This window comes from Neoarius graeffei, chromosome 2 (assembly GCF_027579695.1).
Source record: "Neoarius graeffei isolate fNeoGra1 chromosome 2, fNeoGra1.pri, whole genome shotgun sequence".
Taxonomy (NCBI): Eukaryota; Metazoa; Chordata; class Actinopteri; order Siluriformes; family Ariidae; genus Neoarius; species Neoarius graeffei.
Window position 1 is genome coordinate 13,470,653 of NC_083570.1, and position 18,950 is coordinate 13,489,602.

The 18,950-nt window shown below is 39.6% G+C and overlaps 1 protein-coding gene across 12 annotated transcripts in view; it reads left to right on the forward strand.

Moving 5' to 3' along the window:
* The window catches only part of LOC132881277 (DNA (cytosine-5)-methyltransferase 3A-like), a 117,923-nt gene that overhangs the window by 37,562 nt on the left and 61,411 nt on the right, over positions 1–18,950 (forward strand). For 6 of the 12 annotated variants that reach the window (XM_060913841.1, XM_060913846.1, XM_060913850.1 and 3 more), the window contains exon 4: positions 3,540–3,596. The exons of 4 other annotated variants lie outside the window; for them this stretch is intronic. In XM_060913841.1, the coding sequence (XP_060769824.1) occupies positions 3,540–3,596 (57 nt within the window). Of the gene's footprint in view, positions 1–3,539; positions 3,597–6,221; positions 6,361–18,950 lie in introns of those variants that run through there. 2 more of the 12 variants (XM_060913849.1, XM_060913851.1) reach the window with 1 other exon arrangement.

Consider the following 18,950-nt stretch of genomic DNA (forward strand, 5'->3'; position numbering starts at 1 on the left):
GGGGGAAGGGAAAAAAAACCCACGGACGCCCCTGTGCTTAGTGATCGAGAGGAATCTTGTACATACAGTACAAAGGTGCTGTGTTTACTGTTGATGCGCTGAGCAGCCATTTTGATCTGACGTCACTTGGTGAAGAAATTGTCTCGAATTTCCGTGTCACCTCAGAGGTTGGAAACTCCTAAGTTACAAGTTTAAAGGTCTTTACGCGCTAGATATGACATGAAAGAGCTGAAGCTAAGAGACGGGATGCGGGGCAGCAAAAAAAGAAAGCGTCATCGCTTCATTCCGAATGTTGCTTTAACATCCTGTTTTATTCCGACTGTAGTTTATAAAACCTCCAAACAAATTTCCTTCACGAGACTTCCCGAAGCTGGAGGTGATGAAGCCCTGTGACCGACACACACACACTCGTAAATAACTGTGTGCGCGCGCGAGCCGGGACTCAGCCGCTCGCTGAGACTAGCTGTCAGCTGGGGAGCACACACACACACACACACACACACACACACACACACACACACTGTGGTGTGTGTTAGCATTCATACTCTTGGTTTGAGTTTAAAAGCACGCAGACCACATGTGAAAGAGTGGAAATGAGACACACACACACGCCACAGGGAACCTGAGTCTATAGCCAGACTTTATTAGCGCTTTTTCTATGAAATCATGTGCTGTTCACATGCTTGTGTGTGTGTGTGAGAGAGAGATAATGCACCTTATTGATCTCGTCCTTGTGGCATTTCTTACACATGCACAGAATACTGAAGAAACAAGCCACAACATGGAGCCTTCTAGCAAGCCTGTCAATCAAGTGAGCTCATTAGAATATTAGGCCACACCCTGCCTGTCACGCCATGCTTGCAGTGTTGTCATATATCTTTTTTTTTTTTTTTTAAATTCTTACTTTGCTTGATGTTAACAGTAACAAATAATAGTAACGGTTTCATGGAAACGTTAAATATGAGATTTTCTAGTACTTTAAGGATTTATTTTTTGACTGAAAACTCTATTGCTAATAATAGAAAGAGCGCGGTCTTGGGATATTTATGTTGTGTAATGCTATGCTGGGTATTTTTTTTTTCCTCTTGCACTAAATATAGCAGTTTCAGGCTAAGGGCTGTGTGTGTGTGTGTGTGTGTGTGTGTGTGTGTGTGTGTGTGTGTGTGTGTGTGTGTGTGTGTGTGTGTGTGTTCATCCCTGTATTAAATTACTGTAAACTTTCCAGGTCCGAAATGATAGATTCTAAAGAGCAGCTGCATCTTTCATCTGGGTCAATGATGACTTGTGTACACACACACACACACACACACACACACACACAGCTGTGTATGTATATATGTGAGTACTGCGAGTTATGGATTGTCATCGTTAGAGGTGTGGCAGTATATCAGTATACCATAATAAATAAATTTGAAATGCTTCAGAATGTCCTGAAAGCCATGTCGTCATCAAAATAAATACCAGCAGCGTCCACAGTTAGAGTTTGGAGTATAAAACCTTTTTTTTTAATTTGAGTTCTAACTTCGCGCTAGTGATGATGTAATGGATGGTACAGCAGCTGACCAATCACCACCTCCGCTTAAACTCACACCTTAGTGAAAGTACGCACTCCTTAAAATCCCAGCACGCGCTTTCTTTCCGTCTTTCCTCCGTTACTTTAGATGCGAACATTAAAACATTTTAACTCTTGAAACTCTTGAAACCTGTTGACGATTTTGAGAGCTTTAAAAATCGGCCAGTCACTTTGAGCACCTTGCATTAAAAGTATTTCCTTTGTACAAATTTGCACGTAGTGGCCGATTTTTTTTCCCCCTTTCCCTCACTAAATCAAATGACTTTATTTAGTTTAAGTAGTTTGATCTCGTACAAGAGCTTAGTTCTTGGACCTGGTACAGTAGTTTATTATGGAAAGAGTTCAGGACTTTATTTTAGAAACACTTTGGTGGTTTACATTTCAGGTATCATTCAGCAGTTTGCACTTTCCACTTAATTCAGTAGTTTAGATTTCTGACCGAATTCAGTAGTTTGCACTTCCTACCTATTTTGGTAGTTGACATTTTAGACTTAATACAGTAGTTTGCATTTCCGACCTAATTCAGTAGTTTGCTTTTCTGACCTAAATCGGTAGTTTGCACTTTACACTTAATTCAGTAGTTTGTATTTCCGACCTAATTCAGTAGTTTGCACTTCCTACCTATTTCGGTAGTTTATATTTTAGACTTAATACAGTAGCTTGCATTTCAGACCCAATTCAGAAGTTTGCACTTCCCACCTAATTCAGTAGTTTACATTTCAGACCCAATTCAGCAGTTTGCATTTCAGGCCTAATTCAGTAGTTTGCATTTCTGACCTAAATCGGTAGTTTGCATTTCTGACTTAATTCAGTAGTTTGCATTTCAGACCCAATTCAGCAGTTTGCGTTTCAGGCCCAGTTCAGTCGTTTGCACTTCCCACTTAATTCGGGAGTTTACATTTCTGATGTAATTTGGTAGTTTGCATTTCTGACTTAATTCAGTAGTTTGCATTTCAGACCCAATTCAGCAGTTTGTGTTTCAGGACCAGTTCAGTCGTTTGCACTTCCCACTTAATTCGGGAGTTTACATTTCTGATGTAATTTGGTAGTTTGCATTTTTGACCTAATTCAGTAGTTTGCATTTCAGACCCAGTTCAGCAGTTTGCATTTCTGACCTAAATTGGTAGTTTGCACTCCCCACCTTATTCAGTAGTTTACGTACATTTCAGACTCGATTCAGCAGTTTGCATTTCTGACCTAAATCGGTAGTTTGCGCTCCCTACTTAATTCAGTAGTTTGCATTTCCGGCCTAATTCAATAGTTTACATTTCCGACCTAATTTGGTAGTTTACATTTCAGACCCAATTCAGTAGTTTGCATTTTAGGCCCAGATCAGTAGTTTTTATTTCAGATGTAATTTAGTAGTTTACATCTCTGACGTGATTCAGTAGTTTACAATTCTGACTCAATTTAGTAGTTTGCATTTCAGACGTAATTTAGTAGTTTACATTTCTGACGTAATTCAGCAGTTTGCATTTGACGAAATTTAGTAGGTTACATTTCCGACGTGATTCAGCAGTTTGCATTTCAGACGTGATTCAGTAGTTTACATTTCAGATCCAATTCAGCAGTTTGCATTTCAGACTTACAGTAATTCAGCAGTTTTCATTTCAGACCCAATTCAGTGGGTTGCATTTCTGACCTAATTCAGCCCTTTACATTTTTTATCTACTTTAGTAGTTTACATTTTGGATGTAGTTCAGTATCTTATTTTAGATTCACTTCAGTAGTTCACAAATTATTTCTATTTCAGTAACTCATTTGTATACCTTATTCATTCGATTATTTGAGATGAAATTCAGCAATTTACATTTTATATGTAGTTCATTGGCTTATTTTTAGATCTGATTCAGTAGTTTTGTTCTTAGTTCATGTACGATCATGGTGTGTGTTTTCCGGGTTCCAATCAGGACTGAACGATTTGAATATAAGGCAGTGCACAAATAACTATTGTAATTCCACACAGGACCACCAGGGGTACTATGGAGTAGAGGCCATCAGCAGAATGCTTAGAATGAGCCAGGTACGACACACGCACACCACAAACACACAGAAATGAACAAACAACACAAACTGTCATAATGGAACTCCTGGTGAGAGTAAAGGCAGCAGTGAAGCAGCAATGAGGCCACATATAAGAATCAGTTATTACATAAACAGAGCAGCAAACCAGGTGGTGGTTAGTAAACAACAACAGCAACAAGGCACGATTTGTTGTGTTGTATATTCAAATAAAATGGTGGCACTTTGTTTTAGCTGCTGTCTCATTTGAATCAAATCGTAGGACAGGAAACGATTGGCTTGAATGATTTCTCGGACCAATCTGATGGCGAGTGCGTGAGGTTAGTTCTTACCTGCAATTAGTTCCTGGGGAGAAAAATACCAAACACACACGTGGTTTTGGGTTATACTATGATATACAACCCCGATTCCAAAAAAGTTGGGACAAAGTACAAATTGTAAATAAAAACAGAATGTAATAATTTACAAATCTCAAAAACTGATATTGTATTCACAATAGAACATAGACAACATATCAAATGTCGAAAGTGAGACATTTTGAAATTTCATGACAAATATTGGCTCATTTGAAATTTCATGACAGCAACACATCTCAAAAAGGTTGGGACAGGGGCAATAAGAGGCTGGAAAAGTTAAAGGTACAAAAAAGGAACAGCTGGAGGACCAAATTGCAACTCATTAGGTCAATTGGCAATAGGTCATTAACATGACTGGGTATGAAAAGAACATCTTGGAGTGGCAGCAGCTCTCAGAAGTAAAGATGGGAAGAGGATCACCAATCCCCCTAATTCTGCGCCAACAAATATTGGAGCAATATCAGAAAGGAGTTCGACAGTGTAAAATTGCAAAGAGTTTGAACATATCATCATCTACAGTGCATAATATCATCAAAAGATTCAGAGAATCTGGAAGAATCTCTGTGCGTAAGGGTCAAGGCCGGAAAACCATACTGGGTGCCCGTGATCTTCGGGCCCTTAGACGGCACTGCATCACATACAGGCATGCTTCTGTATTGGAAATCACAAAATGGGCTCAGGAATATTTCCAGAGAACATTATCTGTGAACACAATTCACTGTGCCATCCACCGTTGCCAGCTAAAACTCTATAGTTCAAAGAAGAAGCCGTATCTAAACACGATCCAGAAGCGCAGACGTCTTCTCTGGGCCAAGGCTCATTTAAAATGGACTGTGGCAAAGTGGAAAACTGTTCTGTGGTCAGACGAATCAAGATTTGAAGTTCTTTATGGAAATCAGGGACGCCATGTCATTCGGACTAAAGAGGAGAAGGACGACCCGAGTTGTTATCAGTGCTCAGTTCAGAAGCCTGCATCTCTGATGGTATGGGGTTGCATTAGTGCGTGTGGCATGGGCAGCTTACACATCTGGAAAGACACCATCAATGCTGAAAGGCATATCCAGGTTCTAGAGCAACATATGCTCCCATCCAGACGACGTCTCTTTCAGGGAAGACCTTGCATTTTCCAACATGACAATGCCAAACCACATACTGCATCAATTACAGCATCATGGCTGCGTAGAAGAAGGGTCCAGGTACTGAACTGGCCAGCCTGCAGTCCAGATCTTTCACCCATAGAAAACATTTGGTGCATCATAAAACGGAAGATACGACAAAAAAGACCTAAGACAGTTGAGCAACCAGAATCCTACATTAGACAAGAATGGGTTAACATTCCTATCCCTAAACTTGAGCAACTTGTCTCCTCAGTCCCCAGACGTGTACAGACTGTTGTAAAGAGAAAAGGGGATGTCTCACAGTGGGAAACATGGCCTTGTCCCAACTTTTTTTTAGATGTGTTGTTGTCATGAAATTTAAAATCACCTAATTTTTCTCTTTAAATGATACATTTTCTCAGTTTAAACATTTGATATGTCATCTATGTTCTATTCTGAATAAAATATGGAATTTTGAAACTTCCACATCATTGCATTCCGTTTTTATTTACAATTTGTACTTTGTCCCAACGTTTTGGAATCGGGGTTGTACGACCTGTTGTTAAATGCGTACAGAGATCGTAAGTGGATCTGGTGTGTATACATAGCGAGTACATTTAGCTTGCTGTTTGCACAGTGCACGCCCACAAGCGACAAATAAGAAAGCGACTTCAGCCAAACAAGTAAAGTATTTTAATGACGGAATTACAGAAGTAAACAGTTCAGCACTTCATGTTCTTCATTCATCCACCTGTTAAATTTGACGTAACGTGAACAGCGTTTCAGTGTTGCCAAGGTTAAATTCTACACTGCGATCTGATCAGCCCATTGTCCGTCATGGTGTTGGACTTCCAGCAAGTTAACCCCCTCCCCCCTTCTTTATTCACATGTCCTAACTGGCCAATCGTGGTGAAGGTGGGTGGGTAATTCTTCAAGGTCTTCTACAGCTAAGAATTTAGTCACCTAAAGAATGAACCACCACTCAAGCATGTGCTCAGCGATGGTCCTCTGGTGGCCCTTGTCCATTGATGGATGGAGCAAAAGGGGTGCCAAAACATTGTGCATAGCAACAGATGAGCTACAGCCAGAATTACACACTTACAAACTGACACGTGTGTTAGCTAAAACTCAGCACAGAGACCGCGTGGCCCGTTTTAGCTCGAGTACGTGGAAACTCTGAATTAAAGACAGAAACAGGAAGCTGTGGCTACAGGAGACGGCCTGAGAGAGACGGAAGTGGAGAGAGTGAAGAGAGAGAGAAAGACAGAGCCTCTCCGATACGTTGCATTGGCTATACTGAAGCGTGATCATGGTGAGTCCATCCTGCTGGGTTTTTTTTTTCACCTTTGGAAATTAGCCGAGAATTCTCACAGATCCTCTAGTCATGGTGACACCTGGCTAACAGGAAGCTAGCCCTCTCCAGCGCTAGCATGAGACGACAATATTTTGAATGAGTTGAGCATTATGGGAAGGAGGATGCTAGTAACTCATTGAACAGTGCATGCTAATTCACCCATGCTAGCTAGCCCAGTTTGGGGTTTGTTTGTCGGTGGTCTTAATAGTAGCAGCTAAATTAGGAAGCTAATTATCGATTACATGCTAAGCCACTGCTAACTTTAAGCTGTGCTGCTCATTATTGCTAATGTTGCTGATGTCATTCAGACCTGCCGACGCTTTTCCTACTCGGTTCTTTCACACCGACTGTGTGCATGTGGGGTGGGTGTGTGTCCATTTAGCCTAACGTGCGTAAATCGACACTAGCACTCCTACACGTCCTGGAAAACCAGGATTTCGATACGTAGACTAGTTTTCAAAAAATACGTAGACTGGAAAGTTTTTGCGTGTTTGCCAGCTGAGGGGGGAAAAATGCTAAAATGTGTAGCTATATTTTAGCTACTGGTGTAAACCACTTATTAATGTAAATATCTAACAAACGTTTATTCATTGATCTCGCACTCGTACAGTATTGACAGTGTTTCCTCGACATGTTACATATTGGTTGTTTTAATAATGCGAGAAATGTTTGTTTATTTCTTGCTAGCTGCTGTCAGCTAGCCATGTTTGTTTGTTCAGGTTGAGTCTGCTCGAGTGTGTGTGTGTTAGGATTGGCTCCTGCTTCAGTTCGAAGTCATTTAAAGCGTCTGACAAATGAATACATGTAAATCTGCTCCTCGTGAGCATAAACCTTCTTTAAATCATAATTAAACGCGCGTTAAGAAGACCCAACAGCAGCGGATTAGAGCTGCTGTAATTGATTGTGTGAGGGGAGCGCTTGAGGGATTGTGAGAGATGGAGTAATATATTCGTGTGCCTGAGGTATATATGCAGTGTGTGTGTGTGTGTGTGTGTGCGCCATAATGTTAAAACTATATCGCCATATACAAGGATTTACTTTAAAGTTCATTATAACAAAGGTGATAAACGTCACACGTTTAATTTGCACTACCGCCGTTTACTACAACTACGACTACGTTCAATGACCTTACTACCGGTTTACTGCTACATACATGTCAACCTTTGGTCAATCAAACCTGTATAACCAACCTCCAAAATCCGTATTTCCCTTATAAAATCCGTATAAGATGCAAATTAAAATAATTTACCTAAAATTTGAATGATAATTAACAATGATATATCTCCCAGTTACTTTTTATTCAATATTAATAACAATAAACCTTCAGAATGAATACAAAGCTCCAATGTTTGACAAAAACACAAAGCGTTATCAGCGTAGTTACGAAGGAAATACTTCGTTGTTTGGAGACAGGTTTCACCGAGCGGCTATTATGCGCGAGACTTCATATTAGCCACAAAGTCAGGAAAATCTGTTTGTAAAATTACGTTATAATGACCAAATACAATGAAAAGTATTTTTCCAGTCTCACCTGTGAAAGGTAATCCCATGTGATCTCGTTTGGACCGTAAACCTGTTGGTACAGTTAAACGCAGCACATGAATGAGGCATCTTTATTCTCGGCTACTGTCTAGACGCTATACCAGAGACGGCTGAAGAATCTCCACTTTGCCACATCCAATATGGCGGCGAGGATGACGTATGATTCTACGCAGAAGGCGGCGTCTATGTTTATATGTCTATGACTTCACGGTTGGCGGGATTCTCGCAATGCGGTGTGCGCATGATCAGAAGTGGAACGAAGTCTCGCTACCACAAGATAACGTGCGATTTCATAAGACTCTTTACTGGCTGTGGTGTACAGTACGTTTGTAAATGTTATGCGCTCTTTTATCATCGTGGGAATTGATTATAGCTCTAAATAAATATTGAAGTTTTTTTAAAGAATACGTTTAACTTTATTTATACGCCCGTATACTACGTTTATTGAATCAAATCCGTATAAAATACGGACATTCCGTATAGGTTGATATGTATGCTGCTACTCACTTGATTAAAATTATTTAATTAATGTGCCATGCGTCATTTTACTACTATATTACTAGTACTGCTCACAATGATCACTAGGGTGGTCCCAAAATTTTTTTTTTTTTTTTAGGATTTTGTTACGACCACCTTACCGTTTTTTTACATTGCCTAAAAGAAGTCATTGTGCGAAATTTGGTTAAGATTGAACAATGTTTAGAGGTGCCACAAAGCCATTAAAGTTTTCACTCAAGATACAATATAAAATAATGTATAATGTAGCCTATTAACTGTTTCATATTAATACAAACAATACAGTAATCTAACTTCCTGTGTTCAAAGTAACAATAGCTATTACTTGTCTGTGATTTTCTAAACCCTTCGGTATGATGGTATCTTGTGGAGATAAAAGAACACACTAAGGACTTCCCGAGCAGAAGGAAGCTTTCTCCTAGACGGTTCCTTGGAAGTGGGACCAATTAACCAAACATAATTGTCCTTTCTGGTTTTGTGCTTTGCACCACCGGTACTACTTGTATTACTGTTGCTAGCCATCTGAAAAACATAGAAAGAAAAACATTCACAACTTCATCAGCATATTACGATCAGTGCTCATTGTTTAAGAACCCCTTAGTGCATGAAAGTTAACCTTCTATCAGTCTATAGAGGATGTACAGTCACGTGACCCGTCCGTGTTTACTCCGCCATATTGGACGGCTTCAGGATTGTTTACCTTGCGCGAGTGTAATGGATCCAGGGAGTAATCCCCAAGAAAATTCGGAAAATACCCCATCTACATCGCGCGATTACTTGTCTAAGTTTGTTCAGCATCTTGAAGGTGACGTGAGGCAGCGTTACGTGGAAAAGTGTTCCAGGTTGGGGATTGCAGAGCCGTACAACTTGCCGCAATCCTTGTTCAGGGAAATTCGGAGCTGCGGGGCCGGCGATTTGCCCGATCTGGCCTACCACGACATTTACAATTTTCTTGTTAATCGTGAATCGTGTTACACTGGCAAAGCCCTCAAAGCTTACAAGAGCCTGGAAGCTTATAAATATTTTGTTGCGGGGTGGGTATCCCAACTATACCTCTGGAAGGTTCCGAAGAAGAATGTCTACTTGATAACCTCACGGGTAAGTGGCATTAAGACGTTTATCATAAAGAGACTATGCAGGACGTTTTATCGTAAGAATGTTCGAAATCTGAACTCCGTTCCAGATAATGACAGGGTCTGCACGATCGATTCAGCCGTGAAAAAGGTGCATCCGCCGTTTGCATCCCTGTTTAAACTCATAGGTTAACCGACTTTAACCGGCTAATGAGGCTCGGTGGTCGGTCAAGATTTTTTTTAGTTTTCGCCATCCCTACTATGGATTGGCCTTTCAAAGGCATATATGAGCCAAAAAGATAAAACGTTGTCATAGACTAGGCCAGGGTAGTAGGGCTAGGCATAGCCATTTTAAACATTAGAGACTGTCTAGTTTCTAAGTATGCAGCTATCATTCAATCCGAAAATCAACTTAACAGATGTACTAGGAGTATTGAATTAGAAGATTACACCTACCTGATATGAAGTGTTCACTACAAATTCGGCTGGTAGAACTGGGGTACCAGTTTTCTCTTCGCACAGCGGACACCCATTTTGCGCGTCTCTCCTCGTCTGCGGGGAATCTATAAAATGACAGGCCCTCCTTTTGGCCCTGTCTATTGGTACAACCAAATGCTGAACAAGATCTAACCATTCTCGAAAGATCTACTCCCACACACTTGATAATTAGAACGGGTTCGTCTAAGTTCTATGTGCAACCTTGCCGTCCAAAATGGCGGATAAACAAACATCACGTGACCTCGTGACGTCACGTGCACGCTCTCTATAGTCTACGCACCAACTAATGTTAATGGCTTAACCCGATTTGCAACCTCGTGTGGCACCTCTAAATATTAACCAATTTTTCTGAAATTTTGCTTGTTGCCTTCTTTTAGCCTATGTAAAAAAATGGTAGGGTGGTCGGAATGTTTTGGTAAAAAAAAAATTTTCCCATACATTTCGGGACCACCCTAATGATCACTACTACTCCAGTCAATACAATCGCATTCCTACTAATTTCCGCTACATTCGTACTACTACGTTTTTGTTTTTTTTTTAATTGCCACAATGCTACTAATTACTACATAATTTACTATTACTGCTACGACTGTGGCTTTACTACTAATATGGTAATTAATTAATAAATTCAACCTGATTAATTAAGGCCCCATGTATAAGGTGCTTTACTACGACATGATTATTATTACTACTAGTACTACTCACAATTATAATGATCACTACTACAATGGCTTTACTCTCGCATCGCTAATCATTTCAACTGCATTCATACTACTGCTTTTTAATTGCTATGACACAACTATTACTGCTACTACAATGGCTTTACTACTACATTCTTGAATATGGCAATTAATTAATTAATCCAGCCTGATTAAGGCCTCGTGCACATGTTATGTGCTCTATTACTATTACTACTACGACTATTTTTTCACTACTAAAGTGCTCCTAATTACGACAGTTCTGCTTTATTGCTACTACTGACATTATTACTAGACTCATTACTGCTACATTAGTACTACTACTTTTTCACTAATGTACTTCTACATTACTAGTACTTAAAATTACACCACTGTTACTACATTACTGTGATATTGCTGCTGCTGCTACTACTACTATATTATTACTAGTACTTCTGATTCCATCACTACGACTACATTAGTACATCCTTACTATGGCATTACTAGTACATTTAGTACTGCTTTTTCACTGCTACAGTGCTCCCGATTGCTACTTTATTACAACTACTTACTTTATTTCTACTTACGAGCGTGACATTATTATGAGTACTTAAAATTACATCACTCCGACTTACATTAGTGTGATGACATTTACTATGGCATTACAGCTTTATTAGTGCTACTTTTTCACTACTGCAGTGCTCCTAATGACCACGTTACTGTGATATTACTACTTACTACTGCTACATTATTACTAGTACTTATGATTGGATCACTACGACTACATTAGTACATCATTACTATGGCAGTACTCTTACACTATTACTGCCACCTTAGTCCTACTATTTTTTTCACTACTACAGTGCTCCTATTTACATTATTATTGCTATATTACTGTTACTTACTTGATTACTACTACTACATTACTAGTACTTATGAGTACATCACTACGACTACATTAGTACGATAGTATTACTACTATATTAGTACTGCTTTATCACTACTGCAGTGCTCCTAAGTACTGCATTACTGTGATATTATTGCTACTTACTACTGCTACTACTACTACATTACTAGTACTTACGAGTACATCACCACGACTGCATTAGTACTACTACTTTTTCACTACTAGAGTGCTCGTAGTTACGACATTGTTATTGCTCTATTACTGTTACTTAATTGATTACTACCACTACTACTACTACTACAACATTATTACTAGTACTTATGGTTACATCACTACAGTACGACTGCATTAGTACTACTACTTTTTCACTACTAGAGTGCTCGTAGTTACAACATTGTTATTGCTCTATTACTGCTACATACTTGATTATTACTACTACTACTACTACTACAACATTATTACTAGTACTTATGGTTACATCACTACGACTGCATTAGTACTACTACTTTTTCACTACTAGAGTGCTCGTAGTTACGACATTGTTATTGCTCTATTACTGCTATTTACTTGATTACTACTACTACTACATTATTACTAGTACTTACGGTTACATCACTACGACTACATTACTACTACTACTTTTTCACTACTACTACTACAACATTATTACTAGTACTTACGGTTATATCGCTACGACTGCATTAGTACTACTACTTTTTCACTACTAGAGTGCTCGTAGTTACGACATTGTTATTGCTCTATTACTGCTACATACTTGATTACTACTACAACATTATTACTAGTACTTACGGTTACATCACTACGACTACATTAGTACTACTACTTTTTCACTACTAGAGTGCTCGTAGTTACAGCATTGTTATTGCTCTATTACTGCTACTTACTTGATTACTACTACTACTACTACTACATTATTACTAGTACTTGCGGTTACATCACTACGACTACACTAGTACTACTACTTTTTCACTACCAGAGTGCTCGTAGTTACGACATTGTTATTGCTCTATTACTGCTACTTACTTGATTACTACTACTACTACTACAACATTATTACTAGTACTTATGGTTACATCACTACGACTACATTAGTACGACGGCATTACTGCTATATTAGTACTACTTTTTCACTACTGCAGTGCTCCCTAATTACTATGTTACTGTGATATTATTGCTACTACTACTACTACATTATTACTAGTACTTACGATTATATCACTACGACTACATTAGTACATCATTACTATGGCATTACTACTACCTTAGTACTACTACTTTTTCACTACTAGAGTGCTCGTAGTTACAACATTGTTATTGCTCTATTACTGCTACTTACTTGATTACTACTACTACTACTACTACATTATTACTAGTACTTGCGGTTACATCACTACGACTACACTAGTACTACTACTTTTTCACTACCAGAGTGCTCGTAGTTACGACATTGTTATTGCTCTATTACTGCTACTTACTTGATTACTACTACTACTACTACAACATTATTACTAGTACTTATGGTTACATCACTACGACTACATTAGTACGACGGCATTACTGCTATATTAGTACTACTTTTTCACTACTGCAGTGCTCCCTAATTACTATGTTACTGTGATATTATTGCTACTACTACTACTACATTATTACTAGTACTTACGATTATATCACTACGACTACATTAGTACATCATTACTATGGCATTACTACTACCTTAGTACTACTACTTTTTCACTACTAGAGTGCTCGTAGTTACGACATTGTTATTGCTCTATTACTGCTACATACTTGATTACTACTACAACATTATTACTAGTACTTACGGTTACATCACTACGACTACATTAGTACTGTTACTTTTTCACTACCAGAGTGCTCGTAGTTACGACATTGTTATTGCTCTATTACTGCTACTTACTTGATTACTACTACTACTACTACTACTACAACATTATTACTAGTACTTATGGTTACATCACTACGACTACATTAGTACGACGGCATTACTGCTATATTAAGACTACTTTTTCACTACTGCAGTGCTCCCTAATTTCTATGTTACTGTGATATTATTGCTACTACTACTACTACTACTACATTATTACTAGTACTTACGATTATATCACTACGACTACATTAGTACATCATTACTATGCCATTACTACTACCTTAGTACTACTACTTTTTCACTACTACAGTGCTCCTCGTTACTACATTATTATTGCTCTATTACTGCTACTTACTTGATTACTACTACTGCAGTGCTCTTAATTACCACGTTACTGCTATATTGCACCTACTTACTGCATTACAACATCATTACTATGGCATTACTATTACGTTATTACTACTATCTCAGTACTACTATTTTTTCACTACTATAATGCTCCTAATTACTACTACTTCCTACATCACTACTACTCCGTTAGTACTACATCATTTTCATTACCGCAAGCTGGCCTAGTGGTTACCGTGTCCACCTCTCGACCGGGAGATACCAAAGACCATCATAAAAATGGTACCTACTACCATCTGGCAAGGCACACTGCAATACAGATGCAAGTAGGGAGTCAAATCCTGGAGCAGGAGGGACTTTTTGATTTACTCTGGTGCTCCTGATTTAGTACATTACCGCTATATTGCTACTATTACTGAATACATCATTATGGCTCTGACTCTTTCACTACTACATCACTCCTGTATCACATTCACGCACCTGCTTTACACTTGATAATCCTTCGAGACATCTGCCTGAAGTTTCTTTCCTTTGTTTTTGCACTGGAGCTACAGGGGTAACGTAGCTAACAAGTAATACAAGCTTATAGGTCAGTGTATAGTATAACATACTCTATATAAAGTAGTATAACAAGTTTTTATATGTATATAGTACAGTATCGTATTGTATATCTCTCCTCAATCTTTCTTCCTCAGCACATCATTTGGTTTACGTAGGGGGTGAGTTACACTAGAAGTTTTTATTTATTTATTTACAGTGGTGCTTGAAAGTTTGTGAACCCTTTAGAATGTTCTATATTTCTGCATAAATATGACCTAAAACATCATCAGATTTTCACACAAGTCCTAAAAGTAGATAAAGAGAACCCGGTTAAACAAATGAGACGAAAAAATATATTATACTTGGTCATTTATTTATTGAGGAAAATGATCCAATATTACATATCTGTGAGTGGCAAAAGTATGTGAACCTTTGCTTTCAGTATCTGGTGTGACCCCCTTGTGCAGCAATAACTGCAACTAAACATTTCCAGTAACTGTTGATGAGTCCTGCACACCGGCTTGGAGGAATTTTAGCCCATTCCGCCGTACAGAACAGCTTCAACTCTGGGATGTTGGTGGGTTTCCTCACATGAACTGCTCGCTTCAGGTCCTTCCACAACATTTCGATTGGATTAAGGTCAGGACTTTGACTTGGCCATTCCAAAACATTAACTTTATTCTTCTTTAACCATTCTTTGGTAGAATGACTTGTGTGCTTAGGGTCGTTGTCTTGCTGCATGACCCACCTTCTCTTGAGATTCAGTTCATGGACAGATGTCCTGACATTTTCCTTTAGAATTCGCTGGTATAATTCAGAATTCATTGTTCCATCAATGATGGCAAGCCGTCCTGGCCCAGATGCAGCAAAACAGGCCCAAACCATGATACTACCATCACCATGTTTCACAGATGAGATAAGGTTCTCATGCTGGAATGCAGTGTTTTCCTTTCTCCAAACATAACGCTTCTCATTTAAACCAAAAAGTTCTATTTTAGTCTCATCCGTCCACAAAACATTTTTCCAATAGCTTTCTGGCTTGTCCACGTGATCTTTAGCAAACTGCAGACAAGCAGCAATGTTCTTTTTGGAGAGCAGTGGCTTTCTCCTTGCAACCCTGCCATGCACACCATTGTTGTTCAGTGTTCTCCTGATCGTGGACTCATGAACATTAACATTAGCCAATGTGAGAGAGGCCTTCAGTTGCTTAGAAGTTACCCTGGGGTCCTTTGTGACCTCGCCGACTATTACACACCTTGCTCTTGGAGAGATCGTTGTTGGTCGACCACTCCTGGGGAGGGTAACAATGGTCTTGAATTTCCTCCATTTGTACACAATCTGTCTGACTGTGGATTGGTGGAGTCCAAACTCTTTAGAGATGGTTTTGTAACCTTTTCCAGTCTGATGAGCATCAACAACGCTTTAAATCTCCTTTGTTCGTGCCATGATACACTTCCACAAACGTGTTGTGAAGATCAGACTTTGATAGATCCCTGTTCTTTAAATAAAACAGGGTGCCCACTCACACCTGATTGTCGTCCCATTGATTGAAAACACCTGACTCGAATTTCACCTTCAAATTAACTGCTACTCACAGATATGTAATATTGGATCATTTTCCTCAATAAATAAACGACCAAGTATAATATATTTTTTTCGTCTCGTTTGTTTAACCGGGTTCTCTTTATCTACGTTTAGGACTTGTGTGGAAATCTGATGATGTTTTAGGTCATATTTATGGCAGAAATATAGAACATTCTAAAGGGTTCACAAACTTTCAAGCACCACTGTAAATATAAACTTTTTTTTTTTATGGTGCCAATGAGACAAACGATGGGACAAGTGCATATGTTTATTTAGACGTGTAGTTTTGCACGATGCTAAACTGGTAGCTGTAAGTGCAAAATTATTCAACTGTCGTTACTATTTCCGATAAACCTGGAACTCCTGGTTGTTGGAACGAGCTTTAAGTGTATTGTGTGGATATGTGAAGTCTGGCAGCAATGCAGTGCCACGTGTGTGTGTGTGTTTGCTAAACACAGTCTCTGTTCTTACTAATGACACAGCAGCCGACCATCAAGTCTACCTTTTTGTTTGTTATTATTACCGTGTGTGTGTGAGAGAGAGAGAGAGAGAGAGAGAGAGATCAGTAGTAGTAGTATCCATTAGCTACACACACACGCAGCTGTAAACCCTTCTCCAACCTTGCTGCTCTGGACTGCTAGGGTTTTACAGCCATGTGCAGAAACCTTCAGACACACTCGCACACTAGGGGCTCAAACGATAATGTTTTATGTTTATTTTAAAGCTCAGGTTCTGCTATAAACCCATATCATTAAAGACTTAACACGCTCCAACACACTTGTGTAGCTGGCAGGGAACGGAGGCCTGGAACCCGCTAATTAGCGCCATGATGCTAAGTGGTGCCTGGTACTTTTCATTCATGATTTGCAACGTTGGCATTTTTAATACGCTCATGTTCCTTTGAAGGTTGTGATTTATTTATAGTGATGGCTGTTTATATGACGGACAGCATTCTGTAATTACGCCAGACACGCACCAATTATCGAGTTTACGATACGCTGCGATATTGAACTTGCACAAAGTCGCTAGCGTGGGCACCGGTGTAAGAAATATACTCTTACTTCATTTAAGTTCTCACACTTAAAGCTGTAACGTTAAACGTTGATGATGTCTAACAGCTGGCTATGTTTAGCCGAGTTGTGCAGTAGCGCAGGTGCTAACTAGCTACGAACGATTTTCCAGTACAGACGTTGCAACATTATCATCATCTTCGACGCATAGTTTTCCCCATTTTTGATAATTAGCTTTAAATAAATTCTTCATTAGAAGTCAATTATGTGATTTTTTTTTAAGAATATTTTCTTCAGCGCAAATATCTTAACGGCCCCCGGAACTCAATAACAAAGCATATGATTGGTTGAAAGGTCTTGTTTCAAAGCCTGCTGGTTCTATTACAGCTACTAATACTAGCCAGGACAACTGAAGGGCAAATAAATACAAAAACTCCTCCTGGTTTGTAATCTAAACAAAACATTGCTAAGTTGTGAAACTACAATGGTTTTGCGAAAAAAAGAATTTTCCGCAGATCTCTACGGGAAGATGCAATTGAACGTAACTCTTGTACGCAAAATAATTCCTCAGTTATTAAAGCAATCTGTATGATTTTTAAGCATTAACTGACTAGCGATTACAAATGTTATACTAATTGTTAATACGGAAGATTTCTACATACAGCGGTGGAGTTTGAATTTCCTTTGTATTTGATTTTTCAAGACATCAGCTGTGTTCGAGTTCTTCGACAATTCCTTTCATTTTACCTCCGTGTGAAGACGCGTGAGACACTTTGAAAAGCTGTCTGCAGTGAAACGCGTGGAGGCATGAGTGAGATGAGTGAGTGTTCGGATTATAAGGGAAATGCGTCTCCCTGCATTTAGTCAGCGTTGTATCTGACATGTCTTCATGCAGACGTGTTTCAGTTTTAAACCTCCGAGCTGCCTGTGGCTACCCAGAATCTCCAGCCCACGATAAAACCTCATTTGAATACGACTCTTCTGACTCCACATGACCCCATATTCTGTGTAAATCATCTGCAACGTCTGCAAACTGCACACGTATATCACTCCTCGTTAACGCTAATGTTTTACAGGGTTTCATACGTGTGTGTGTGTGTGGTTAATATTTGTGGTTTTCTGCACTACATTCATTGAGACTTGAAAGTACCACCACACAGCAACAGATGAATGATGCACAATATTTACTACACAGCAGCACTCCTTCAGTAAAGGGGGCGTGGCCGCTGTACCTGAGTCACTGTGGTTTGCAGTCTCTTTGAATGAAGTGAAGGGGGCATGGCCTCTTTCTTATAGTCTCAATGTATGAGATGAAAGTGGGTGTGGCTAGTTTTTTATATTTAAATTAAAAAAAAAAAATTTTTTTTGTCAAGCCCAGTTAATGAGGTGAAGGAGGCGTGGCCTCTCTGTCTTTCAGTCTCAGGGAAGGAGGCGTGGCCTCTGTGTCTTTCAGTTTCAGGGAAGGAGGCGTGGCCTCTCTGTCTTTCAGTCTCAGGGAAGGAGGTGTGGCCTCTGTGACCTTCAGTCTCAGGGAAGGAGGCGTGGCCTCTGTGACCTTCAGTCTCAGGGAAGGAGGCATGCCCTCTGTGTCTTTCAGTCTCAGTGAAATGATGGAGGTGTGGCCTCTGTCTTTCAGTCTCAGGGAAGGAGGCGTGGCCTCTGTGTCTTTCAGTCTCAGTGAAATGATGGAGGTGTGGCCTCTGTCTTTCAGTCTCAGTGAAATGATGCAGGTGTGGCCTCTGCGTCTTTCAGTCTCGGAAGGAGGCGTGGCCTCTACACCCTTCAGTCTCAGGGATGGAGGCATGGCCTCGGTGTCTTTCAGTCTCAGGGAAGGAGGCGTGGCCTCTGCACCCTTCAGTCTCAGGGAAGGAGGCATGGCCTCTGTGTCTTTCAGTCTCAGTGAAATGATGGAGGTGTGGCCTCTGTCTTTCAGTCTCAGGGAAG